We start from the raw sequence: 22,549 nt of genomic DNA on the forward strand, positions 1-22,549 counted from the left end.
ATATCCACTCTCAATGTTCTCTACATGATATTTTATAAGTATTATAATGTTTTTATTGTCGTGCAAGTACCTTCTCCTGCAGGTGGCAGTATTTCCTCTTGCCAAGTTTTATTCAGACGGGACAAGTTCTTCATTAAAAATGTAGTTTACTAGAAATGTCTTGATACTGCATAAGTGTACTGTAACTAATCAAGAAAGTTATACACTTCTTTTTTATGGAAAGACTGTTTTGTTTTGTTTTTTCCTCTGAGCAAACTGACACCTAAATATAAAATGCCGTTATCTTACAATACTACATTTGTATAGTATTAAACTATAATCTAATACAGAATAGTATTCTAGGTATTAAAGCTAGGTTGTTATTTAAGTGGCTGACCTCAGTATTATGCTACAGAATAGACCTCGCTATTTACAGCTTGCGCATGCGCAAAACAAACTATGCAGGCGCGTGCACTCAAGTGAAGTCAGTCACTCGGTAAAGAAGCGCGAGCGGCGCGTCTACGGCGCAACCGGGAGCGGAGTTCACAACTGCGCATAGTATACTATCACCGAAACAGAAAAACAGAGGGGAAAAAGTGCACAGAGTAAAGAATAAAGGTAAGGAGACTCTCTAAAGACTTCTTTGTGAAAGTTTGAACTCTTTTGATCTTTTATGACTGAGTGAAGGCTTGACATTGTTTTCGCGTAACGTTACTCGCTATTGATAACACGGGCTGCGGAGATATGAACGGAAGACTTCTTAATTCAGCTGGTTGTGCTGTTCGGGTAAAGTGCCACAGCTCCTGACTGGTAACTACCTAAAAAGTAAACATTTACAACATTATCAGCACGCTGTAATATTTAATGACTTGTGATTGACGTATGCTGATTAAACATCTTAACACCAACTGTATAACTTATCATCATCATCATCATTATCATTATCATTGCAGTGTCAAATTATCATTAGAATTATTTCCTGACAATCTACTCATTGATTAATTTCAAGACTCCTATAGCCCTTCCTAACATACAGTTGTATAGGCCAAATCAGATATCACTCACATGGCTTGCACACCCAAATTAAAAGGAAAATAGCAAAGAATATTAAATATTATTACAGTTATGGCTTTTATACCAGTTTGGAACATGTGCACAATGTATACACACAAAATATCGTGTATAGGCTGAAGATTGCATGAATATTGAATCAGTAGTTTAATACTGGTACAGTAAGTGTTTTTCCAACTAAAGCACATCATCTTTTTATAATTCTATAAATTCTATTAATTTGCTGTAGTCATATAATGTCCATGTTCTCATGAAAATCAATCCTGTTCTCTGAAGGTAAAAATTACCTTGTGATTTCCTTTTATTGTAAGCATCTATTGTAAAGGCTGATGCATTTGAAAAATCAAAGCAATTGGGATTTCTTCAAGTAAGATTATATGTGAGGTTCCACCTCACACGTGATGGAATGCAAGTAACATGCTGGAACGTGTGCTTAATAGATGAGTATGCTATGTGTGCTGTTTTAGAAATGCATTACAACAGAAATATAATACAGATGCACATTTTTTACAGCAATTTGTTCCTGCAGTGACTGGTGAAAACTGACTGGAGCTGAAGGCCCATTTCTGTGCACAAATTTTATGAAGAGTTAATTGTCATCAATGAGGACACTGAGCATGGCTGTGTTCAAGCAACATAAAGTGGAGGATATCTATGAACTTGAAGAGGAGCTTGGAAGGTGCGTACTATGATAAATTATTGTTGTATTGACCCAAAGCTGCTTTATCACAAGTGTAGTTTATGGTTTGCTTGTAGGAACATTGATCATATTGCAAGCATTATGCTTTATGGTCCTCTTGGGTGCATGGATGTGACTAACAGATGTTTGCTGAGGCTGGATATGAGAACATCTGCAGTGGGATTTGTAATCATATATTGAATAAGTTAGGAATTTTGGGAGCACGCAGAAATGACACACACACATTATTAGACATTAAATGTAAGTATGTTAGGAGTAACATTTTTATTGTAGCTCTTGCTAGAGCTATTATGACATTAGTAAACACTGTCATACCCAGCCTTTTAGACAATCATGAAAGACTCGATTTGTTTTTTTCTCTCTGTTACCCAATATTTTTTTGTTCTCTGTTGTCAAGTACACTCCCCCAAAAAGCTGCCCAAACAGGCAAGGCCAGCTCTCGTCGCTCAAATTATGGATATTAACTGTGAAAACATTACTCATAGCATCTTTTCATCAGGCAGTAGTTATAAATCTATCCAGAAAGGAAGTGGGGTTATAGTGTTGAATTGCTAGATAGCTTTCAGGAAAGGTGTAGCCATACATCCAGATGGGAGTCCTTTCTCTGCCTGGCATCTGAATAAAGACGCTGTGAGAAGAGGTTGTGCACTTAACCTAGGGCTAGGACCAGCTTAAATCTGAATCATTAAACATTGTAGTAAACACCATTTTTCTTTGCAGATTAGAGCAAGCGCTATTATCAGATTAAAGATATTGTTGTGAGTTGTGTGTTATTGCTCTGAATATGTATGAAGAGCCTCCATCTGTATGGCTCAATGCTCTTTCCCCTTAAATTACATTTCATCGTATGTGACGCACCACGTCATAAATAGAGGTGATTTAAATGCAATGGTTTACAACTCAGCCAAGGTAAAATGGAAGCTTTGATTTTGGTTTTTATTAGAAGTTAAATCTGCGTTCAGATCAGCACCCACTGGAATAGCAACATTTTTTTGTATTTCCAGTGGAAGGGTTGTAGGTGTGATCATATTTCAAGTGGGCTGCATTAGTAATTGTCCTTCTGTGGAATGATCTCTATACCACAGATGGGGAATACTGTTCAGCAGCTTGTGAATTTTAAGCAAACTGTAAAAATTCGGATCTACTTTGGTCAAGTTTAGTGGAACTATTGCTGTGCACAAACACTCAACACCCAAAATGAAAGAGGAAACAGCATATGTGGTTTCACACAAATGTCTGCGATCCGTGAGACTCATGCAGCTGAAAGTCAAGCATGCTACAGATGAGTGTCTGAGAAACACAAAAGTGCAATAATTAAAGTATAAAAGACTAGAAGATTAGATGTAATGAAGTAGTAGCCATATTGGAAACACAACCAGTCTTTCATTGTGTTCCACATGGGCACTGGTTACTGAACACGTCACTTCATGCATCATTTAACTGTGCATTGTGGGGGAAAAGTGTGGTCTTACACACCTCTTCCATGATGCTGATAAATGGCTGTATGATGCACTTTAAATGAAGTGAAGGGCTGCACTCTGTTGGTAAACCCCCCTTTGTTATATATTTTGCTTCCCCAAAACACTGGATTGGCCACCGGAAAATGTCACAACCTGTCATAGGGCTGTTGCTGTCACTCTGTTAGCAGTTAGTTTACATGAGCAACATGTCCATTGAAAGACTACCATAATAGGAACACCTGTACACATGTTCATTCATGCAATTATCAGCCAATCATGTGGTTGCAGTACAGTGTACCATATATGGTCATGCGGATAGGTATCAAGTGCCTTACTAAACAAACAATTCAAACTTATGTTATGTGACAATGATGTGAATGAGGAAAAAGGAGATCACGGTGACTGACCATGACATATTTGTTGGTAATGGAGAATTTCAGAGTCTTTAGGGTTTATGTAGAATGATGAGGAAAAAACAACAGTCTAGCAGGAAGACCTTATTGATGAGAGAGGACAGAGGATGGACAGATTGGTTGAATTCAATCTTTAGTAACTCAAATTGGTGTTCTAACCATGGTGTAATGAAAAGCATCTCAGAACACGTTGTATTGTTTCCTGATAGTAAAAATGAAGGAAAAAATACAACACATGACACTTCTTAAAAATCATGGTTAAGTTGTAGGAGAGAGTTAGATGAAAAAGAGGTATGCATTAATACAATCTGTGTACACAGCGGCTTAAAGTTCTGGATTTACATACAGACATAGGATCAGGTCATACGACTTTGTTTTGTTTCTCGTTTTAGTTCATATTAAACCCAGAGCTGCTGGATTGTTAATAAGGAAGTTTTGTCATATCAGTGTGCTAAAATGTATCGCGTTATCAAGGTTTATGATTACCAAGTAAATAAGTTGTTTTTTTTGTTTGACAATTCCATGAAATTACTATATTGTCTCAAAATGTAACAATTTTAGAGTTAATATTATGTACCGTTGAATTGATTTAGTAGATTAGTACCAAACAGTTTTTCTTACATTTGTGATTACTGTTTCAAGTGTTAGTCTGGGAAAAATTCTTTAAATGTTTTGTTCTATAAATGTTATTGTTATGTATAACAGCATCAAGCTGTGCTGAAATGAAGTAGCGACACAGACTGGGTACAGTATAGAGCAGCTGCTGAACGGTGAGTGAAGTGAAGTACATTTGCATAGGAGGGATAATGAGCTGTGTGGGATTTTTGACCCCTGCTGAAAAGATTAGTGTTTCAGCAGAGATGACAGCCAAAGTAAAGTGTTCTTCTGAGCATGACTTTTTCAGTGTGACATAACGGCACTTCGTTATTTTTGCTTCATAATTGCATAGGAGGAAGAGAACTGTTGTCATCTTTCATGCAGCATTTTGTGCAAGTCATATACCATGTCCCCATTATTGTATGGTGGAGCCCAAGAAATCACTTTTTTACAAATCTTTGGATATTATTAGAAGGTATTTAAAATTTTGGAATATTTAAAACAAAGAAAGCACATGTCCATTATCTTAAGTATTTAATCTATAAGATTCTATTCTATTTTAACATAAGTGAAAATGTGATATTGACCATGTTAATTTTGTTTGTTTTACAAAATTGTTCTATGCCAGTTCAAGTTCACTGGCAAAAAGCAGATGAACCAAATGCAAAGAAAACAAAAATTTCCTCATTCTACTTGTCTTTCAAGGTGTTATAAATATAACTGGAAATGAAACTTTGAAAAGAATTCAAAATAGAAGCACATTTTTACTAGTGCTTTCACACCTGTGGACTGCACTGCAGTATCAGTTCTACTTTGTTAAACCTAAAAGTATTTTTGCACTCCCTCACAAATGGATACCTTAGTTAATGGTAATGATTTTACTGCCATAGGTTGCCTCAGGCAGTAAGGTTCAAGTCATATATTGTATGTGAATGTTAGGATGGCACCATTTATTCAGGCACATGGCCTTGACATAGTTAACAAACAGCATGTGTTTGGAGAGGAAAGCCTAATGTTACAAGAGCGGCAGGCAGGTTTAGAGCAAAGTCAGCTGCTATATTGCTATGGAAAGCCTCATTTGCCAGCTTTTCTTTGAACATTAACTCCAACAGAATACTTTGGTTGGTTTTAGGGTCTTCCTGGAAGGGTGGAGGTGTTGATGTCAATGTCATCAATGTGTTCTAAGCTGGAATTATGTGATTTAAACTCCAAGGATTTATGAGGCATTGAGGGTGTGTAGCTGGTTCTGTGACCTTTGAGGTATTTCTAAGAAAAGCTTGCAAAAGCTCAAGATATTTTTTATTGCACTTTTACAAAGACATTATTCTGTTTCAAACCCTTCCGGTTTTATTTCTTTTGTTGCAAAGGGCCACTTCACATAAATCAAATCACTTCATTTTATTCCCCTGGGTTGATGCTATAAGCCTGGTCAGCTAGCAGAATGTTTGACACTGGTCTCTGGGTTAGTTCTGCTCTATCTAAAACAGATGCATACAACATTTCAGATGGTCAGTGACTTAGACACCAATGTTTTAGTTTTCCCAAGAGTCTATTAATGAAGGCCAGCAATAGAGCTTTACATTCCATCCAAATATGTTTTGGTTAGCTGTACAGTACATGAGTGCGGGTCCCTGGTGGCCCAGGATGTGGCGCTCTCACTGCTGCGGCCCGGGTTCGATCCCCGGTCAGGGAACCAACCCCAGCCACTCTTAGTGCCGGTCCCAAGCCCGGATAAATGGGGAGGGTTGCGTTAGGAAGGGCATCCAGCGTAAAAACGTGCCAAATCAAACATGCGGATGATCCGCTGTGGCAACCCCTAATGGGAGAAGCCAAAAGAAAGTTTGTTTTTTTGTACAGTACATGAGTGCATGTGTGGGTGTGTGTTATCTCTCTGGTATATATTGACCAGGAAGAGCCTCACCTATTTTTCCATATTGGAGACCTCTGAGATTTTTTTCACTGATCTCAAAGTGAATGTACTGTGTTTTTTCATAAGGGTTTAATAATTTCCAAAATAGGATAGTTCCTGTTATTATGTACTTAATGTATGTTTCATGAGGTAGTTTTGGCATGTGGATAATCTTAAAATATATGTTTGATGTCTGTAAATAGGTTTAATAAGCTTTTATTACATTTTCTGTAAACATACAATAGGAAATAACTTTATACATTTGGCAATTTTCAAGATATATTTTATCTTGCTTAGATGTGCAATGGAATAACCAGCACTACAGAAAATTTTTCCAAGTTTCAGGCCAAGTTGCTCTGACTTGAATATTCTCATGTGATATCATTAATTGTGAAGCCCAACACATTTTAATCTTTGTAGGATCAGGCTTAGATTATGTGGAATACCTCCATACAAATCTCCGTCGATTAGCTGTTTAAATTATTCTATACTGCTCATTTTGAATGGTAGAATTTAAATATTACTATTGCACAAGGGCATATTACATATAAATAAACTTGAGTGTGTTTAACAAATTAATATTAAAAAGCATATGCTATCTAAAATGAATAAAAAGCTTGGTTTGTATTAGGTTTGTATTCCGACTTTCAGACATGCACCAACCTGTGAGACCACTTTATACATTCCTGTAAGGATTTTTAAATGGAAAGTTTAAAACATTAACTATAAACATGTGAGTCCTATCAGGGTCTCTCCTCACCTAGGCAGCATCTAAAGCAGGGATGACACTGGTGTGTGGCATTCAATTCAGTAAGTTCAAATCAAAAAAGCACTGAGCTGATCACATCTCTTTCTGCTGAGGGCCCAGCGTGAAACACAGGAAATACCTTACAATAATCATCTTAGAATTATCTTAGAATTATTTATCTCCTGTGTTTAATCAGAATGTTTTTGAAAATCTTAGACAAGTATTTTTATTTTTAATAGGAAAAGTGGAAGTCTGTCATTTTGAACATGGAAGTAATGAGACAAACTTGGTTGTGTTTAATAAAGAAATGAACACTGTTTCACAAGCATCCTACACAAACATCCTACAATAGCTTTAAGGTGTGGTAAAGTCTATAGCCTCTGACCCTCTTCGGGATGACAGTGATAGAGAGACTGTTTTCTTAGCATATTTCCGACTGGAGGCACATTCTGTCTTTTGCTCTGTGTTTTAGTCAGTGCCCTCTCCTGGCTCTCCACCTCCACACTGTCTGCATTCTCCAGCTGGCCAGCTGGAGTGTGCACTGATGGAACGCTGCCTTAATAGTGGAACCTGATAGAGTGATAGAACAAGGGGTGTATAAGTGCACTTGAAAATCAAACGCAGCCCTACTTAGTCAGCTTTGATACAGCTTCCTACTCATACATTCCACACACTGTGTTGTGCTGATGCAGTCTGGCAAAAATTCAGGGATTAAATCTGACACAGGATGAGACAGTTCCTACATCCATTCTTAGTGTTGAAAATTAATTGTTTCTGCCATTACCGCAATGGATATGACACACACAGGAGATCTAAAACAATGGGCTGATGTATAGTGTAAAATAAAGAAATCTTCACGAGTCATTGCTGTACCGGGGGGAATGTTTGCTTATTTCAAATGCTCGATGTATGTGATTATTCAAGAAAGGCTTCTGCCTTGACAACTTGAAGCAAGAATGCCATTTTTTTAAATAATGCTCTTCCTTTCTAATTGCTGTCGTACAAGTTCGTTTTATACAGAAGGAATCTGATGACCTACTCGGCCGCAGACAGTTATGTTGAATACAAGGAAGCTGTGTTGTAAGAATTCAGGAGGAAGCAAGCGCAGAATGCTTGACACTGTAGTAAAGAGAGTAGGAGGAAAGCATTTTTTTTACTTGTGTGTGTGTGTGTGTGTGTGTGTGTGTGTGTGTGTGTGTGTGTGTGTGTGTGTGTGTGTGTTCTTCCTACTCCATAACTCCTGTGTAATGCTGTACAGATGAAGGCTTTCCTCTCAAATTCTCGGAGATGTTTTGTTTCTCATTTTGGTTGTGAGATTGGCTAATTAATTTCAACACAAGTTCTATAGTGTAATATAAGCAGTGTAAAATTGCTTATTTCCTGGACATCTATCGTTAGATAAATGAAAGAATTTTATCAGATGTCTATTGAAATTATTCAATGCACTATAGTTATTTGTATAACAATGGACATTGTCAGAAATAGCTCAACAGAAATATATAATTTCAGGGTATAAAGTATAATTTTTATTAATTTTTTTGATTGAATTTTTTTAACCATTAATTGAATAAAACATCTAAAAGCAGCTCATATTTTTGTCTTTCAACCTTCATGTTCCAGAACATTTATATTTACTTTTAAAGAAGGTCAAATTACATTTCTCGAGACACTACACCAACCTTTTATTTGCTAACTCATGCTGAAAGGTAATGTCTAAATGCTAGAGAAATTTCCGTGATACTGTTGCTAACTAACATTTAGTCATCTACTGTGCTTCAAATAATTTCTAACCAGCCTTTTTTTGTCTTTCAGTGGGCAGTTTGCTATAGTGAAGCGATGCAAGGAAAAGATTACGGGTACTGAGTATGCAGCAAAGTTTATAAAGAAGCGCCAAAGTAAATCAAGCAGAAGAGGAGTACGGCGAGAAGAGATTGAAAGGGAGGTCAACATTCTACAGCAGCTCCAGCACCCCAACATCATCTCACTGCACGACGTCTACGAGAACCGTACCGACGTGGTACTCATCCTGGAACTGTGAGTGCCTTATACACACAAAGCCTGTGCATTATATAAGGAGCAAACTGTGAAGCTGGAATGAGTGTGAAATGAGTGTGTTACTGTATGACAGACAGCTCATTCACTTTTAGTGCCCAATTAATAAGACTCATTTTATATTGATTTTAGTTAGTACATAGATGCAAGTGTGTGTAGGTCGGTCTATTCTATGCAAGTATGCTTTTAGGATGTTCCCATGATACAGTGTGTGTTTGATGTGCACTAAAAACTTTGTCTGGACTTTGGCATCCCTGTAAAGCCCCAAATGTGTTTCTTTATAGACAATTGTGTGCCTAAGTGCATGGCCATCCAATTAGGACAAAATGTGGGTTGGATTCAGTCAGTTCTGTGGGAAAATGTCAGAAGCTGTCAAGGATCGGTCAGCTGCTGATTAGCGCTATAAACTAAAAGCATCAATGTCCAGTCACAGAGAGTGAACACAGTGTTCGTTTGCTTTACAGACAAACCTAATACTTTTTATAAAAGTGCAAAGAACATGTGCTTAGATAGCTCTGATAAGATCTGTGGTTAAAATCAGTTTCCTAGCAGATTCTTAGCATAGGAAATAAAATTTTTATATTTAGAATCACTAAATTAGAAATTGCAGAGAAAACGTAGACATGAAGATTGTGAGAAATTCAAATGAATTCACACATCACACAATTTTTTGTTTAACCAGATTGAGAGCTTCATGCTATTACCTACATATTACATAATTATTTGTTTTCATTCTTTTGAGCAAATATGCAAATGAGTCTGTGTGAGCTGCAGAACGCTATCTTTTGTGTGTGTGCGTGTGTGTGTGTCTGTGTGTGTGTGTGTGTGTGTGTGTGTGTGTGTGTGTGTGTGTGTCTCTGTGTGTGTGTATTTCCTGTTAAAATAAATGTAACATCAGTGTGTGTGTGTGTGTATGTAAGGGTATCTGGAGGAGAGCTCTTTGACTTCCTGGCCCAAAAGGAATCCCTGAGTGAAGAGGAAGCCACTGAATTTCTTAAACAGATTCTTAATGGGGTCCACTACCTGCACGCCAAAAAAATAGCACATTTTGATTTGAAGGTATCTTCTTTGTTATACCTTTTTTTTTTCTTCAATAACATTTGATGCTTTATGTACATAAATACTGTTGACATAAACTGCAGTTTAGTGCCAACATTCAATGACAATAGCTTATGCAGTTGTGTATTTCTTATTTAATATTCTGGTTTCTCTGCATCTCTTTTTACACCATACCAAGCTATGTGCTTCAGTAGGACATGAGTTCTTCAATAATCCTTTCTTTTATTGTAAAACTAGATTATTTCTAAAACAGGCTGGGGCACTACTCAGATCTTAACTATAATGCTTAGAAAACAGCCTATGTGTATTAGACTGTATTATGCACACCTATAAGGAGATGGAGGAAATAGGAAATGAAATTGTTGCCATGGTAGCAGACCATTTCTACACTGGCCTATATAAAGGGATTGTCCTGTTTAGCAGTGTTGCATGGCAACACCTGTAAGTTGCCAAAGGGGGCCTGCACCTGTGTGTGGGGCTTGGGGAACCTTTTTTTTGATGTGATAATTTAAAAGATACAAACTGTTATACATGTTTTATTCCTTCACATTAAAAATACAATCTGTTGATCTATTGAAACTTACTGCACTTTAAACATTTCTGAGTATTATTATTGTTACTTCTCAATCGTGTTTAAGTACTGGGCATAAACTGCCTTAGACACACATGCCTGTCATTGTAATTACTGGCAAGGCATCTTCAGAGATGGAGCTGTAATTTCTCATGAGTGCATTTTGTCGTCGTGTCCTAGTCCACACATATACACAGTGCAAGGTTATCAGCCACACATGGTGAGGGATGTCAAGCATGCAGATTTTACTGATAATCTCCATCCTGTTTATATAAGCTTCTCACTCTCTAGGCCACACAAGGGCTTTAAAGCACTTCATAGCTGATATTAATGCCAAAATACTGCAGATCCGGTGAGATCATGGAAATTTGAGTTTTCAAAAACAAAACAAACAAAAAACATATTAAGTGTGAAATACCTATTATGTAAATACAGCATGCAAATACAGCATCATTTTGTTAGTAGTCTGCATTTTATTTTTTAATATTATATAAATTCACCTCCAAAGAGTGTTGGAACGGCAAAGCCAATTCTTTCAGAGCAAACTGTCTTTCTTACTGGCACACATTTTTTGATGTTTTATTTTGTCATATTTTCATATTTTAATATATATTTTTTTATATTATTTCAGCCTGAGAATATTATGCTTTTAGACAAAAATGTCCCACTGCCACGGATCAAAATTATTGACTTTGGATTGGCACATAAAATTGAAGATGGGGTTGAATTCAAAGATATTTTTGGGACACCAGAATTTGTTGGTAAGTTTAAGTATAAGAGCAAGACATTGTCATCCCTAAACTGTCCAAACATTTTGAATAAATCACCTTCATTAAAAATAAAGTACTATTTATTCAGCACCAGCTGAAGTTCAGTAGCATTTCTGGCTATATTGCATTGCAATGCTTGTTATTTCAAATATCTTTAGAAATATCTTATGATCTACTTTCAGCTCCAGAGATAGTCAACTATGAGCCTCTGGGATTACCAGCAGACATGTGGTGAGTGATCCTAATTGGGTGTGGATTCTATGAATTGGAATAAATTGTGCCATGTTTCCTGTCTTAATTTTGTGCTTTTCAACTTTTTTTCTTTACAGGAGTATTGGTGTCATCACATATATTCTGTGAGTGTGAAATGAGGATTGTGGTTTCTCAGTTTAAAGTGCTATTTTTTTGGACTGATGTGACTGTTAGAACACTTTTTGTTTTAAATTGTTAACAGAATTAGTCTTGTGTCTGTATAATAAAATACAACCAAATCTGCAATATTCATACACCACGTATCTTCCAAGCATGAATATGAGACTAATGTACATTGTCTTCTTATATTGAAATTTAATGTTCAAAAAAGTGAGTGGGTTATTGTTTTGATGAATCTTTATAGAATTTCTTTTACTCCTTTAGACTGAGCGGTGCTTCCCCATTTCTGGGCGAGTCTAAACAAGAGACACTGGCAAACATTTCAGCTGTGAGCTACGAATTTGACGAGGAATTCTTCAGCAGCACTAGCGAGCTGGCAAAGAGCTTTATTAGGCAGCTTTTGACTAAAGACACAAGGTGAGAGTTTAAGGCAGAAAAGAAAGAAAATCAGTATTGTCTGCTGTCGGCAGTGTTCTTTTCACATTTTGTTTGTGTTCACATGTTTGAACATGTAAATATTGCATCACCAAGCAATAGAGAGTAATGGATTGAATTTGCTTAAAAGATTGCCTGCAGGAATTGTGTTTGAACATGACTAGGCTGCCCTAGCTGTACAGGCATTAATTTTCTGCTTTCTGCAACATTTATTCTTTTTAATCTGTTTTTGTCACTAATTACAGAAAGAGGCTCACAATAGAAGGTGCTCTCAACCACTCATGGATAAAGGTAAGCATTTGATTGACTGTGTATGTAACAGAATGCTCTTCTGTGTTGGTGTGGTTTTCTTTTAAAGAATATTTGAAGCATGGGGTGTGGCTACTCCTCCTAAGTACTGTGAATTGGTAGATTTTGGAATAATGCATGGCAGGAGCAGAATAACACTCCAAAGACTATAAACACTGACAAGACTGTCAAAAATAATTAAACACAGAAATAGGTACACCATGTTTACTGTTAAAATGATCTTATTCAAGTAGTCAGTTCAAGTAGGCTTTCTTGCCATTTCAACCTTATACAGTGCAGTTCACAGTGAAATTAAACCAGGTTTTTCCAGGTCCAAGGTGCTGCAATAAACAACATAAATTTACAAGGCAACCTTAGGGAACACAGAACCAAACAGAACTCTAAACTAACAACACAAAGTGCATATGTGCAACATTTAGTGCAAAAAAACAAAAGACATGATACAAGGAGATAATAGACACAGTAGCTGTCAAAAACATTAAACACAGCGACACTGTAGCATCGACCAGTACGGTACAGACGGTTGTGCACGCAACTTGTCCGTATAAAAAATTAAGAAAGAAATACTATACATGTAAACATTTGGTTTGATGTAAACATTAGGTTCAACTAAACATTATGTTTAAAATTTTTTGTTGCTGAAGCAACACAAATAAACCTTTTTTACCAGAAACATCAGTTCAGAGCATTCCTGAGCACTGCGTACATGGCTAAAGGAACTACCTGTTTTAGACACTCCATGAGCCAGAAATTGTTGGAAATCAGTCGTTTACTTTCATCTTCTATTGATTTTATTCATAAATGTCTTAGTTGGAATGCCATGCATCACTCTTTTTAGTATTCTCTGTATGCAGTATGCTTTTAAACACAGCACAATGACCTTTTCAGAGCAAGATATTTATAGGATTGGACAGATTTCTTGGAATCCTGTTTTTCAAAGTTTTTACATAATTGATCATCTTTTAAGGTTGCCAGTGGGTGGCAGACAGAGGTTGGTGGTTGGTTAGCACCCATATCACTTTTCTCCATCACACTGACTGACAAAATGTAGCCGACTCTATAGTGAATTCTAAGAAGTTTTGCTTGAGACTATTTGTTACACAACTTCCTACTATTATCTACCCCCTGCATGCACATTTTTGCATCATAGAAGAGCTGGTCAACACAACCACACTAACAGAACTTACGGTCTGATCTGATCCATGCAACTACATGACACTAACTTCTCTGATCATGCATCCGGCCTGACACCCCATCCTGTGAATGTTTGATGTGATTGATCGAAAAGCTGCACAGGATCTACCCTCACTCAGTCTCCCTTTGGTTCCTATGTCTAAAGAACCATGAACATGCAGAAGGCACCAGCTTAATTCAGAGGAAAAGTGCACCATGTCAGCTGAAGACCAAACGCCTGAAGGAGTATACTATCCACTCCCACTGCAGCATTCCACCTAACAACACATACGTAAACTTTGAGCGGTTTGCCCGTGTGATGGAGGACATCTCTCTCATTGATAGCAATCTGGAGGAAGTGGCCCAGAAGCGAGAGTCTCTTCAAGAAGATGTTGAAGCTCTTGTTTCTATTTATAATGAAAAAGAGGCTTGGTACAAAGAAGAGAGTTTGAGTGTGGGACAGGGCCTCTCTCAGCTCCGGTATGAGTTCCGCAAAGCAGAGGCTCGAAGGAAGGATCTTCAGGAGGACCTTAAAGTTACTGAAGCTACCCTTGACATCATCAGCAGCCGTTACTCAGAAAGACAGGCCCAGCTAAGCTCTCTTAGTGAGGAGCTGAACACAGAGCTGCAATGGCTTCAGGAGCTGATGAGTTCCTTAAATGGAGAGGTGGAAAATGGAGGACGTTGCTCCACTCCTGATCTCAACAACCAAGTTAATGAGGCTCTGAAGGAGATGCTGAGCAGAAACTGTGGGGAAGAATCACATTGCAGCAGCCAGACAGAAAACACAGAGTCATTCTTTTAAATACTAATTCTGGTGCGATTTCCTATTTTTCTTATGGCAATTCCTCAAATTCATCAAATGCAACATCACATTATATGAATAATGTATTGGGTAAAACATAACCTTATCTTTGCACATATAGAATGATTTTTAAAGGTAAGCAGTTAAACACTTATTTTCTTTTACATCTTCTACATTAAATCTAATAGTTTTTGTGCAATCTTTCTGTTAGAAGTTGTCGGGATTTACCTTTCCTGCACATTTTGTAATATGCCGTATATATGTGTGTGTATATATATATATATATATATATATATATATATATATATATATATATATATATATATATATATATACCGTATTTTTTCGGACTATAAGCCGATATTTTTTTCCCACGTTTTGAACCCCGCGGCTTAAAGAACGAAGCGGCTAATTTATGGATATGGGGATGGATGGATGGATGGATGGATGGATGGATGGATGGATGGATGGATGGATGGATGGATGGATGGATGGATGGATGGATGGATGGATGGATGGATGGATGGATGGATGGATGGATGGATGGATGGATGGATGGATGGATGGATGGATGGATGGATGGATGGAAGGAAGGAAGGAAGGAAGAATGGTAAGAGAAGTAAAAAAATTTCCCAAGCTCACCGTCACAGAATTGCATCAAAGAGTGCCATCTTGGGGTCACAGAGTCTCCAAAACAACCATCAGACGCTCTCTACATGCCAACAAGCTGTTTGGGAGGCATGCAAGGAAAAAGCCTTTTCTCACTAACACTCACAAATGTAAATGTCTGGAGTTTGCTAAACGGTACTGGGACTTCAACTGGGATCGTGTGCTTTGGTCAGATGAGACTAAGATTGAGCTTTTGGCAACAAACACTCTAAGTGGGTCTGGCGTAAAACAAAAGATGAGTATGCGAAAAGCACCTCATGCCCACCGTGAAGTATGGTGGAGGATCTGTGATGCTGTGGGCCTGTTTCTCTTCCAAAGGCCCTGGGAACCTTGTTAGGGTGCATGGCATTATGAACGCTTTGAAGTACCAGGATATTTTAAATAAAAACCTGATGGCCTCTGCCAGAAAGCTGAAGATGGGTCGTCATTGGGTCTTTCAGCAGGATAATGATCCAAAACATGTGGCAAAATCTACACAAAAGTGGTTCAGCAGTCACAAACTCAAGGTCCTCCCATGGCCATCTCAGTCCCCAGACCTCAACCCAATCGAAAACCTGTGGGGCGAGCTAAAGAGAAGAGTGCATAAGAGAGGACCCAGGACACTGGATGATCTAGAAAGATTGTGCAAAGAAAAATGGTCAAAAATCCCTCTCTCTGTGTTCTCCAATCTTGTGAAATGTTATAGGAGGAGATTAAGTGCTGTCTTTTTGGCAAAAGGAGGTTGTACAAAGTATTAACATCAGGGGTGCCAATAATTGTGGCACACATGATTTCAAGTTTTTTTTCTATCTAAATGTGTGATTTTTTTTTTTTTTACCACCAAAGTAATGTACTTAAATAAAAGGTTGGATTTTTCTCTTTTTTTGCATTTGGGTTCTATGTTGTTTTAAAAAAAAGGAGAATTTTTTGAAGTCCACGACCACATCTTAAACAGGGGTGCCAATAATTGTGGAGGGCACTGTAAAACTCTTTTTGACTTTGAATGAAGATTCTTTTTCAATATCAGAAATGTATGGCCTGTACAAAGATGCAGTGTTAGTGGATCACAGTTTAAAATATGTCAAATTTAGTCCAATAATGATCTAGCATTTTAGTGTTTGGTATAAATATATATACGCCAGTTATATATAATTATAATATTATATTGTCCATTGTTTAATTCAAATATTTTTTAATTTCTAACATGAATGTAAATTGCCTTTACTTTTCAATAAACACTAATATATTTAATAATTGTAGGGTACTGCACTTTTAAAGCAGTTTTAGTATTTGCTGTTACATATTTATGTTGTTTTGTTATTTATTTCTGCCAACATCGGTACTTCTTTGGGTTTAATTAACATTAAATCATTTAATAACGTTTCTTTCTTTATTTATGATTTCTATTTCTGCCATTTCTCACTAAACCACTGATACAGTTAATAATAAAATAAAAAATATTTTATATTAAAAATAAGACATGTGAGTAAGCACAGCTTTTCTTATATGCTTCATATCACTGTCTACAGTACTTTTCTAATCCTAAAAGGAAATGTCTGTAATACTATGACTTTCTTTCTTTGTGTTATCTGTTTGCTTTCTTTCTTAACATGTAATCTGTATGCAATGTGCATTAAACAAATAATGGGTTTTTTTTCCTTCATTTTGATTAATAAAATATCAATATTATTGTACACATACTTTCAACACTTGGAAATTTGCTTTACTTTAGATCGTTTTAAATAACAAGCACTTGTATGCATTTATTTATACATCAAATAAAGAATTGGAATAAAGAATAAAGAAATGATTCAATCATATTTATCTCAGACTAATTTACTGTATTCTCTGTATTCTGTGATAACATTATATGTCAAAAATAAATACTGCAGGCTATAACAGTATTTAGTGTTGGCAATGGAGACCCTGTTAGTCATTTCATCTATAATTTTGTGAGCTGGTTCTTTTATTTATGTTTTTTTTCTCTCTAGCCTAAGGACTCTAAACAAGCTCTGGTGCGCAGACTGTCTGTGGTCAACATTGAGAATTTTAGACGACAGTATGCTCGCCGCAGGTGGAAGGTATTTACTATACATCCTGCTATGTCTAGGGCATTCCTAAATTAACTATGGCTTTATAGCACATCACATGTTGTAGAGACCTTGGTAATCATCTATAACTGAGATTTATGATCAGTTTTCAAACATCTGACCTGCTTACTGGTATTCTCTCAATAGTTCTCCTTTAGGATTGTAGCCTTGTGTAACCATTTGACACGTATGATGAAGAAACCACAGGTAAGTGACTTATACTGAAACTATTCACCATATCTACAGAATAATCTCATGATGATAAAGATATAATGGCATCATAGGCATGAGAATTACTCTGACATTTTTGCCTTATTTAGGTCAAGGTGTGGTTTATTCTGTTTATAGTAAATGCTGGTGTTAGGTTTCCAAATAAGAATTTTATTTTTGTTTCTAGCAGTTTTTTAATGATCCCTGTTAGCATTAGTTAATAGATTAATATTTATATTCAGAACCGTATTTTATGTTATGTGTATCTGTGTTTGGTAAGCAGGAAAGTCCAAAAGAGCTCCAAGATGACCTTTTTGCAAGGGATTGTGAGAGCGATCAGGAAGAGGAAGTATCACAAAGAAGACTCAGGACAAGAAAGAGAAGCAGCACCTCCTGAGGCTTCACAGGTTTCTTGAGCACAAAAAAACACATCTGCTGCAGGCAGTAAGACCTCAGTCTCAAATGCACACTGGTGTGAAAGGGTCCAGGATATGTCTTTTACAGATAGCTACCCCAAAAAAGACAGAGAGACTGAGCCATGGTTAGTGTACATATCCCCTGGACACATTAAATACATACAGTGATGTATAACAATCTAGTGAGTGCCAATACTGTGATATTAAAAAAGTGTTTTTAAAGCTGCAATTAATTAATGCCCTTATGGTGTAGAATAGATTTTTTACATATGCTTATAAAGCCTTTGAGTGCAATGTCAACCTGGAAAGTGTCTTCAGTTCTCTGAAATTCTCATTTTTATAAGTGCTAGTTCTAGTCTCCTGTTTTACATGATCCTGTTGTTTGATATGTGCTATGATTTTTTGCATACAAACTGCCATGCTGTTTTAAGCCAAAGCTACCATCCTGTAACTTACTATTAAACCTAATTAATATTTCCAATAGTAAATATTTTAAGCAAATGTAATGCAAATGTCTGTAGCATATATATATGTATGTATATATACGTTATATGTATGTACTTTATATATATGTTTTTTTTTTATGCATGCATAAATTAAACTTCAGTTGAGCTGGTGAGGGAAAAATCAGCCACAAGAGTGAATTTTCTCATATATATTGTAAAGTTAAAAGTCATTGAACAAGATTTGTCAGCCATGGCTTGCTGCGATGTTTTTTAAAAGGATATAGACTTGAATTGCCATACAATTAATTGCTTTAATGACAATTTTATACATATTCTTAGAATCAGGGAAAATGTGCTACCTCCGAACACAGTTCGAGGAAAAATGCGCACACTGGTATAGACTTGTGGAGTATTTCGGAATCTGCTTTTAGTCATGTATTTGTACTGGAAAAATGGTACTCCCACCCTTTACCAGTGCACTAACTTTGTTGTTGTAACACCTGTTGTAACACCTGTTGTTTTAATAAGGCATATTACACATGCTGCACAATTTTTTTTTGCTTAAACATGCTGCTGTTCTGGGAATGTGGTGCTATATGGTTTATTTAGAGATAAAGTGTAGTTATTTGAAGAAAAAAGTAAGTACCATTCTTAATTCATCAAACAAGCAAACTCATAAACTGCTTTCTCAGTACAGTATCTCACTGATCCTTGGACCTGGAAATATGGGATTGGTTCTGTGTATTTGGCCGCTGTATTAAGCAAGAATGATTGACTGCAGTTTGAAGACCATTATATTAATAGCCTGCATGGCCATGCCTTTACATTATTTTAGATTCATTTGTTTGAGAACCTGGTGGAGTTGCTGAGGTGTATTTTTAAGTTTACTTGTGTTTTATGATAAACTTTATGTACTGTCATTTCCTTTTGAAAGTAGTCTGTGTAAAATTAAAACTAGTCTAGGACTTATTCTCAATGTACAATGCCTTATTTTGTATAAAGGTTAATAAATGTTTAATATATTTATTATATTTCTTGTTCACCTCATTTAGTTATTCATTCATCGTTCGGAGAGTTCTCACAAGACAAGTGCTGTTGGGCTTTTTTAAGTTGAGAAAAAAATCAGTCAGGTGGTAGCTCAGTGGTTATGATGTTGGGACCACTTCTGATTGTAAGGTCATGTGTTTAAAACCCATGAGCAAAGCCCTTAACCCTCAACTGCTTGGTTGTAAGTTGCTCTTTGTAAAAGGCTGTCTACAAATTATATTGCCTTTGAGCTTACAGTACAGACCAAAAGTTTGGACACACCTTCTCATTCAAAGAGTTTTCTTTATTTTCATGACTATGAAAATTGTAGAGTCACACTGAAGGCATCAAGGGCTATTTGACCAAGAAGGAGAGTGATGGGGTGCTGCGCCAGATGACCTGGCCTCCACAGTCATCGGACCTGAACCCAATCGAGATGGTTTAGGGGTGAGCTGGACCGCAGAGTGAAGGCAAAAGGGCCAACAAGTGCCAAGCATCTCTCGGGGAACTCCTTCAAGACTGTTGGAAGACCATTTCAGGTGACTACCTCTTGAAGCTCATCAAGAGAATGCCAAGAGTGTGCAAAGCAGTAATCAAAGCAAAAGGTGGCTACTTTGAAGAACCCAGAATATGACATTTCTCAGTTGTTTCACACTTTTTTGTTATGTATATAATTCCATATATAATTCCACGTGTTAATTTATAGTTTTGATGCCTTCAGTGTGAATCTACAATTTTCATAGTCATGAAAATAAAGAAAACTCTTTGAATGAGAAGGTGTGTCCAAACTTTTGGTCTGTATTGTATGTCATGAAATAGAAGCATTTTTATTATATCCATTTTCTGTTTTAATCCCTTTTAATCCATTTACATTAGTAATTTGTTAAATAAAAAGTGAACAAGATCCCCTGAATTTTTTCGAATGCTTTTACATTAAACAGCAGGTGACTTGCTAACATTGACATGTTGCTTTCAATTCAGTTAAAAGTTTAAAAAAAACAATATTGACACACACTTGGCAAACACTGAGCTGTGCTAAACAGCTTTCAGCTTAGTTCCTTGTGATTTAACTAATACAAATTTTTTAGTTGTGTTTTGTTCTCATCCACATTGTTTCCCTGCATGTTTTAATTGTTGTTAATGTGTTTTACATTATACATAATCATTTGGAGAGAGTTGTATAAATTTGTGCTTTTTATCTGCTGGTGCTGAGGCACAATATCACCATAGAACAAATTTACACAAACTGTGGCCAATCGACTGGTTCATTAAGTAAACTTGAAAAAAGGAACTGGTTTTTAGACTCTAATCCTAGACCAAGATAAACGTACAGCTTGTCCAAAGTCAGTGATTGCCTGTAGTGACTGTAGCAACCATGAGTCTAATTACAAGCCCTAATATCACTGAGTGTAGGTAGCAGATATTACATGATTTCATTTGATGTATGTATATTAGGATGTTTAAAGGCTGATATTTTTACTCTAATATGTTTCCCTTTTATGCTTTTACTATTAGCTACATCAGGCTTAATGGTAGTAGGAGGAAACAGATAACCCTAATAATCATATGGTTATGTGGCAGTTATCTTTATTCTAACTGACTCTACTGTCCTCTAATAGTAAAGACAAGTCTCTAAGGATCGTCCACAAACACTGAGTGAAATTGGAGGAGAGGCCATGGCTGCTGGTAGAGGCTGATTCACCATTTCACACATGCAGGCATACTAACAGGATGAACAGGATAAAGTTCAAAGGATGGGCGGATCACTGTTAGGATATCTGATACTGCTGCAGTGCTACAAGAGCTGCTCGCTTTTTGTCATTTCTTTTGCCATTTATAGGCACAAACACATTTTTTATGCAATGACTAATATCTAAATCGGTTGGGTCCACATTGCAATGCAAATGTTGCGTTTATCAATCATTAATGCCAGTCCTTGGACAACTGGGCTCTTGTCATTTGATAAAAGTAGGATGGGGTGTTCTAGCAGTTTTCCATTACAACTACCACACAGGCTTTCATTCTAATTGAGTGGTAAAAACACTAGTCCATAGTGGTAATTATCTAGTACCTATCTAGTAACTAGTGTAAAAAAAAAAAAAGATTTTAGTTTAAACATTTCCACAGCACCATCTTATGTTATTAAGGAAAGTGCTTCTGGAAAAGCATTGAAAACAGAAATGCTGGTTAATGTCGCCCTCTGCTGAACGAATGCGCAACTGCACAATGTTTCATCACATGGAGAGCTCTTTGGTGTGGGTGTGGACATTGGTGAACCATGAACTCGACTTAAAGTAGAGATACAGTAGGTAAAATATCACTCCAGTAAAAGGGCTCCCTTTAAACTTTCACTTAAGTTAAAGTACAAAAGTATTTGCCTTCAAATGTACTTAAGTATCCAAAGTGCTACTATCTATTATGGCTATAATGTTCCTATTATTATTTTTAGTATTTTAGTTTATTTTAAGTAGTCTCTTACTAACCCAACCATTAGGGTTGCACAAGCCAGTGCACTCTTAGTGCCGGTCCCAAGCCCGGATAAATGGGGACGCTTGTGTGCCAAATCAAATATGTGGATAACGAACCAGAATTTCATAACGGATCTGTTGAGGCCCAGGTTACCAACAACCACCAGCAGGGTACAGATAGAAATTAGGCAACTGTTGGCCAAGGGAGAAGAAGGAGAGGGGGAAGACGTCTACAGAGACAGCAGAGAAAGGTGTAGAAGAGTGGAGGTTCAGTAAATGTTTCTTTTCTAATATTTGGAAAAATTGGCCCACCACGTTGACCAGCTCAGTATACTTGAACCCTGAAAAGGCTTTGGGCAGTAGTTTGTATCCAACAATGGGTTTAGTTCACTGACTTGACTCTTCCTAAGATATAGATTAGGGGTAAACATACGCTTACCAAAATCCTAACAGTATGACTAGCCACTAGTCAATACTGGGTGAAATTGATGTGGTGTTTCAGATAGCAGGTGATCATTAGGATGCCTGTCCAGCTAAATTGAAGCTACTGTGAATAAACTGTGAATTTAAGTCACACAACAGTAGCTCCTGGAGCTGTTAGGTGGCTGTGCATATGAATGTACCAGTGGTGGGCGGTCAGAGCCAGATGATGTAGGTGGCACAGATGCAGTTGTAGTTTAGAGGATTGGAGTTGTCTTTACTGGGTTTGCTTTAGTAAAATGATATTTACCTTCCATATGTGAAAATCCTCTCTCTCTTTCTATAACTGCAACGTGATAGTGGTGGTATTAAGAGGTGGATTAAGTCAAGTGAGTCCTCACT

At 36.8% G+C, this 22,549-nt stretch overlaps 1 protein-coding gene across 4 annotated transcripts; it reads left to right on the plus strand.

Annotated features, from left to right (window-relative positions):
* The first annotated feature begins 465 nt into the window (after positions 1-465).
* Positions 466-19,264, plus strand: dapk2b (death-associated protein kinase 2b). 4 transcript variants are annotated; one of them, XM_046859914.1, is made up of 12 exons: positions 466-597; positions 1,564-1,729; positions 8,690-8,911; positions 9,850-9,988; positions 11,191-11,320; positions 11,512-11,560; positions 11,659-11,685; positions 11,966-12,118; positions 12,382-12,427; positions 17,063-17,152; positions 17,309-17,368; positions 17,652-19,264. In XM_046859914.1, the coding sequence occupies exons 2-12, from the start codon at positions 1,653-1,655 to the stop codon at positions 17,766-17,768; spliced, it is 1,110 nt and encodes a 369-aa protein (XP_046715870.1). In that variant the 5' UTR covers positions 466-597; positions 1,564-1,652; the 3' UTR covers positions 17,769-19,264. The 4 variants fall into 4 exon arrangements, with proteins under 4 accessions (XP_046715870.1, XP_046715872.1, XP_046715871.1 ...); XM_046859916.1 differs by having other exon boundaries at positions 17,655-19,264; XM_046859915.1 differs by having other exon boundaries at positions 1,580-1,729.
* The last annotated feature ends 3,285 nt before the right edge of the window (positions 19,265-22,549 follow it).

This window comes from Silurus meridionalis, chromosome 10, assembly GCF_014805685.1.
Source record: "Silurus meridionalis isolate SWU-2019-XX chromosome 10, ASM1480568v1, whole genome shotgun sequence".
NCBI lineage: Eukaryota > Metazoa > Chordata > Actinopteri > Siluriformes > Siluridae > Silurus > Silurus meridionalis.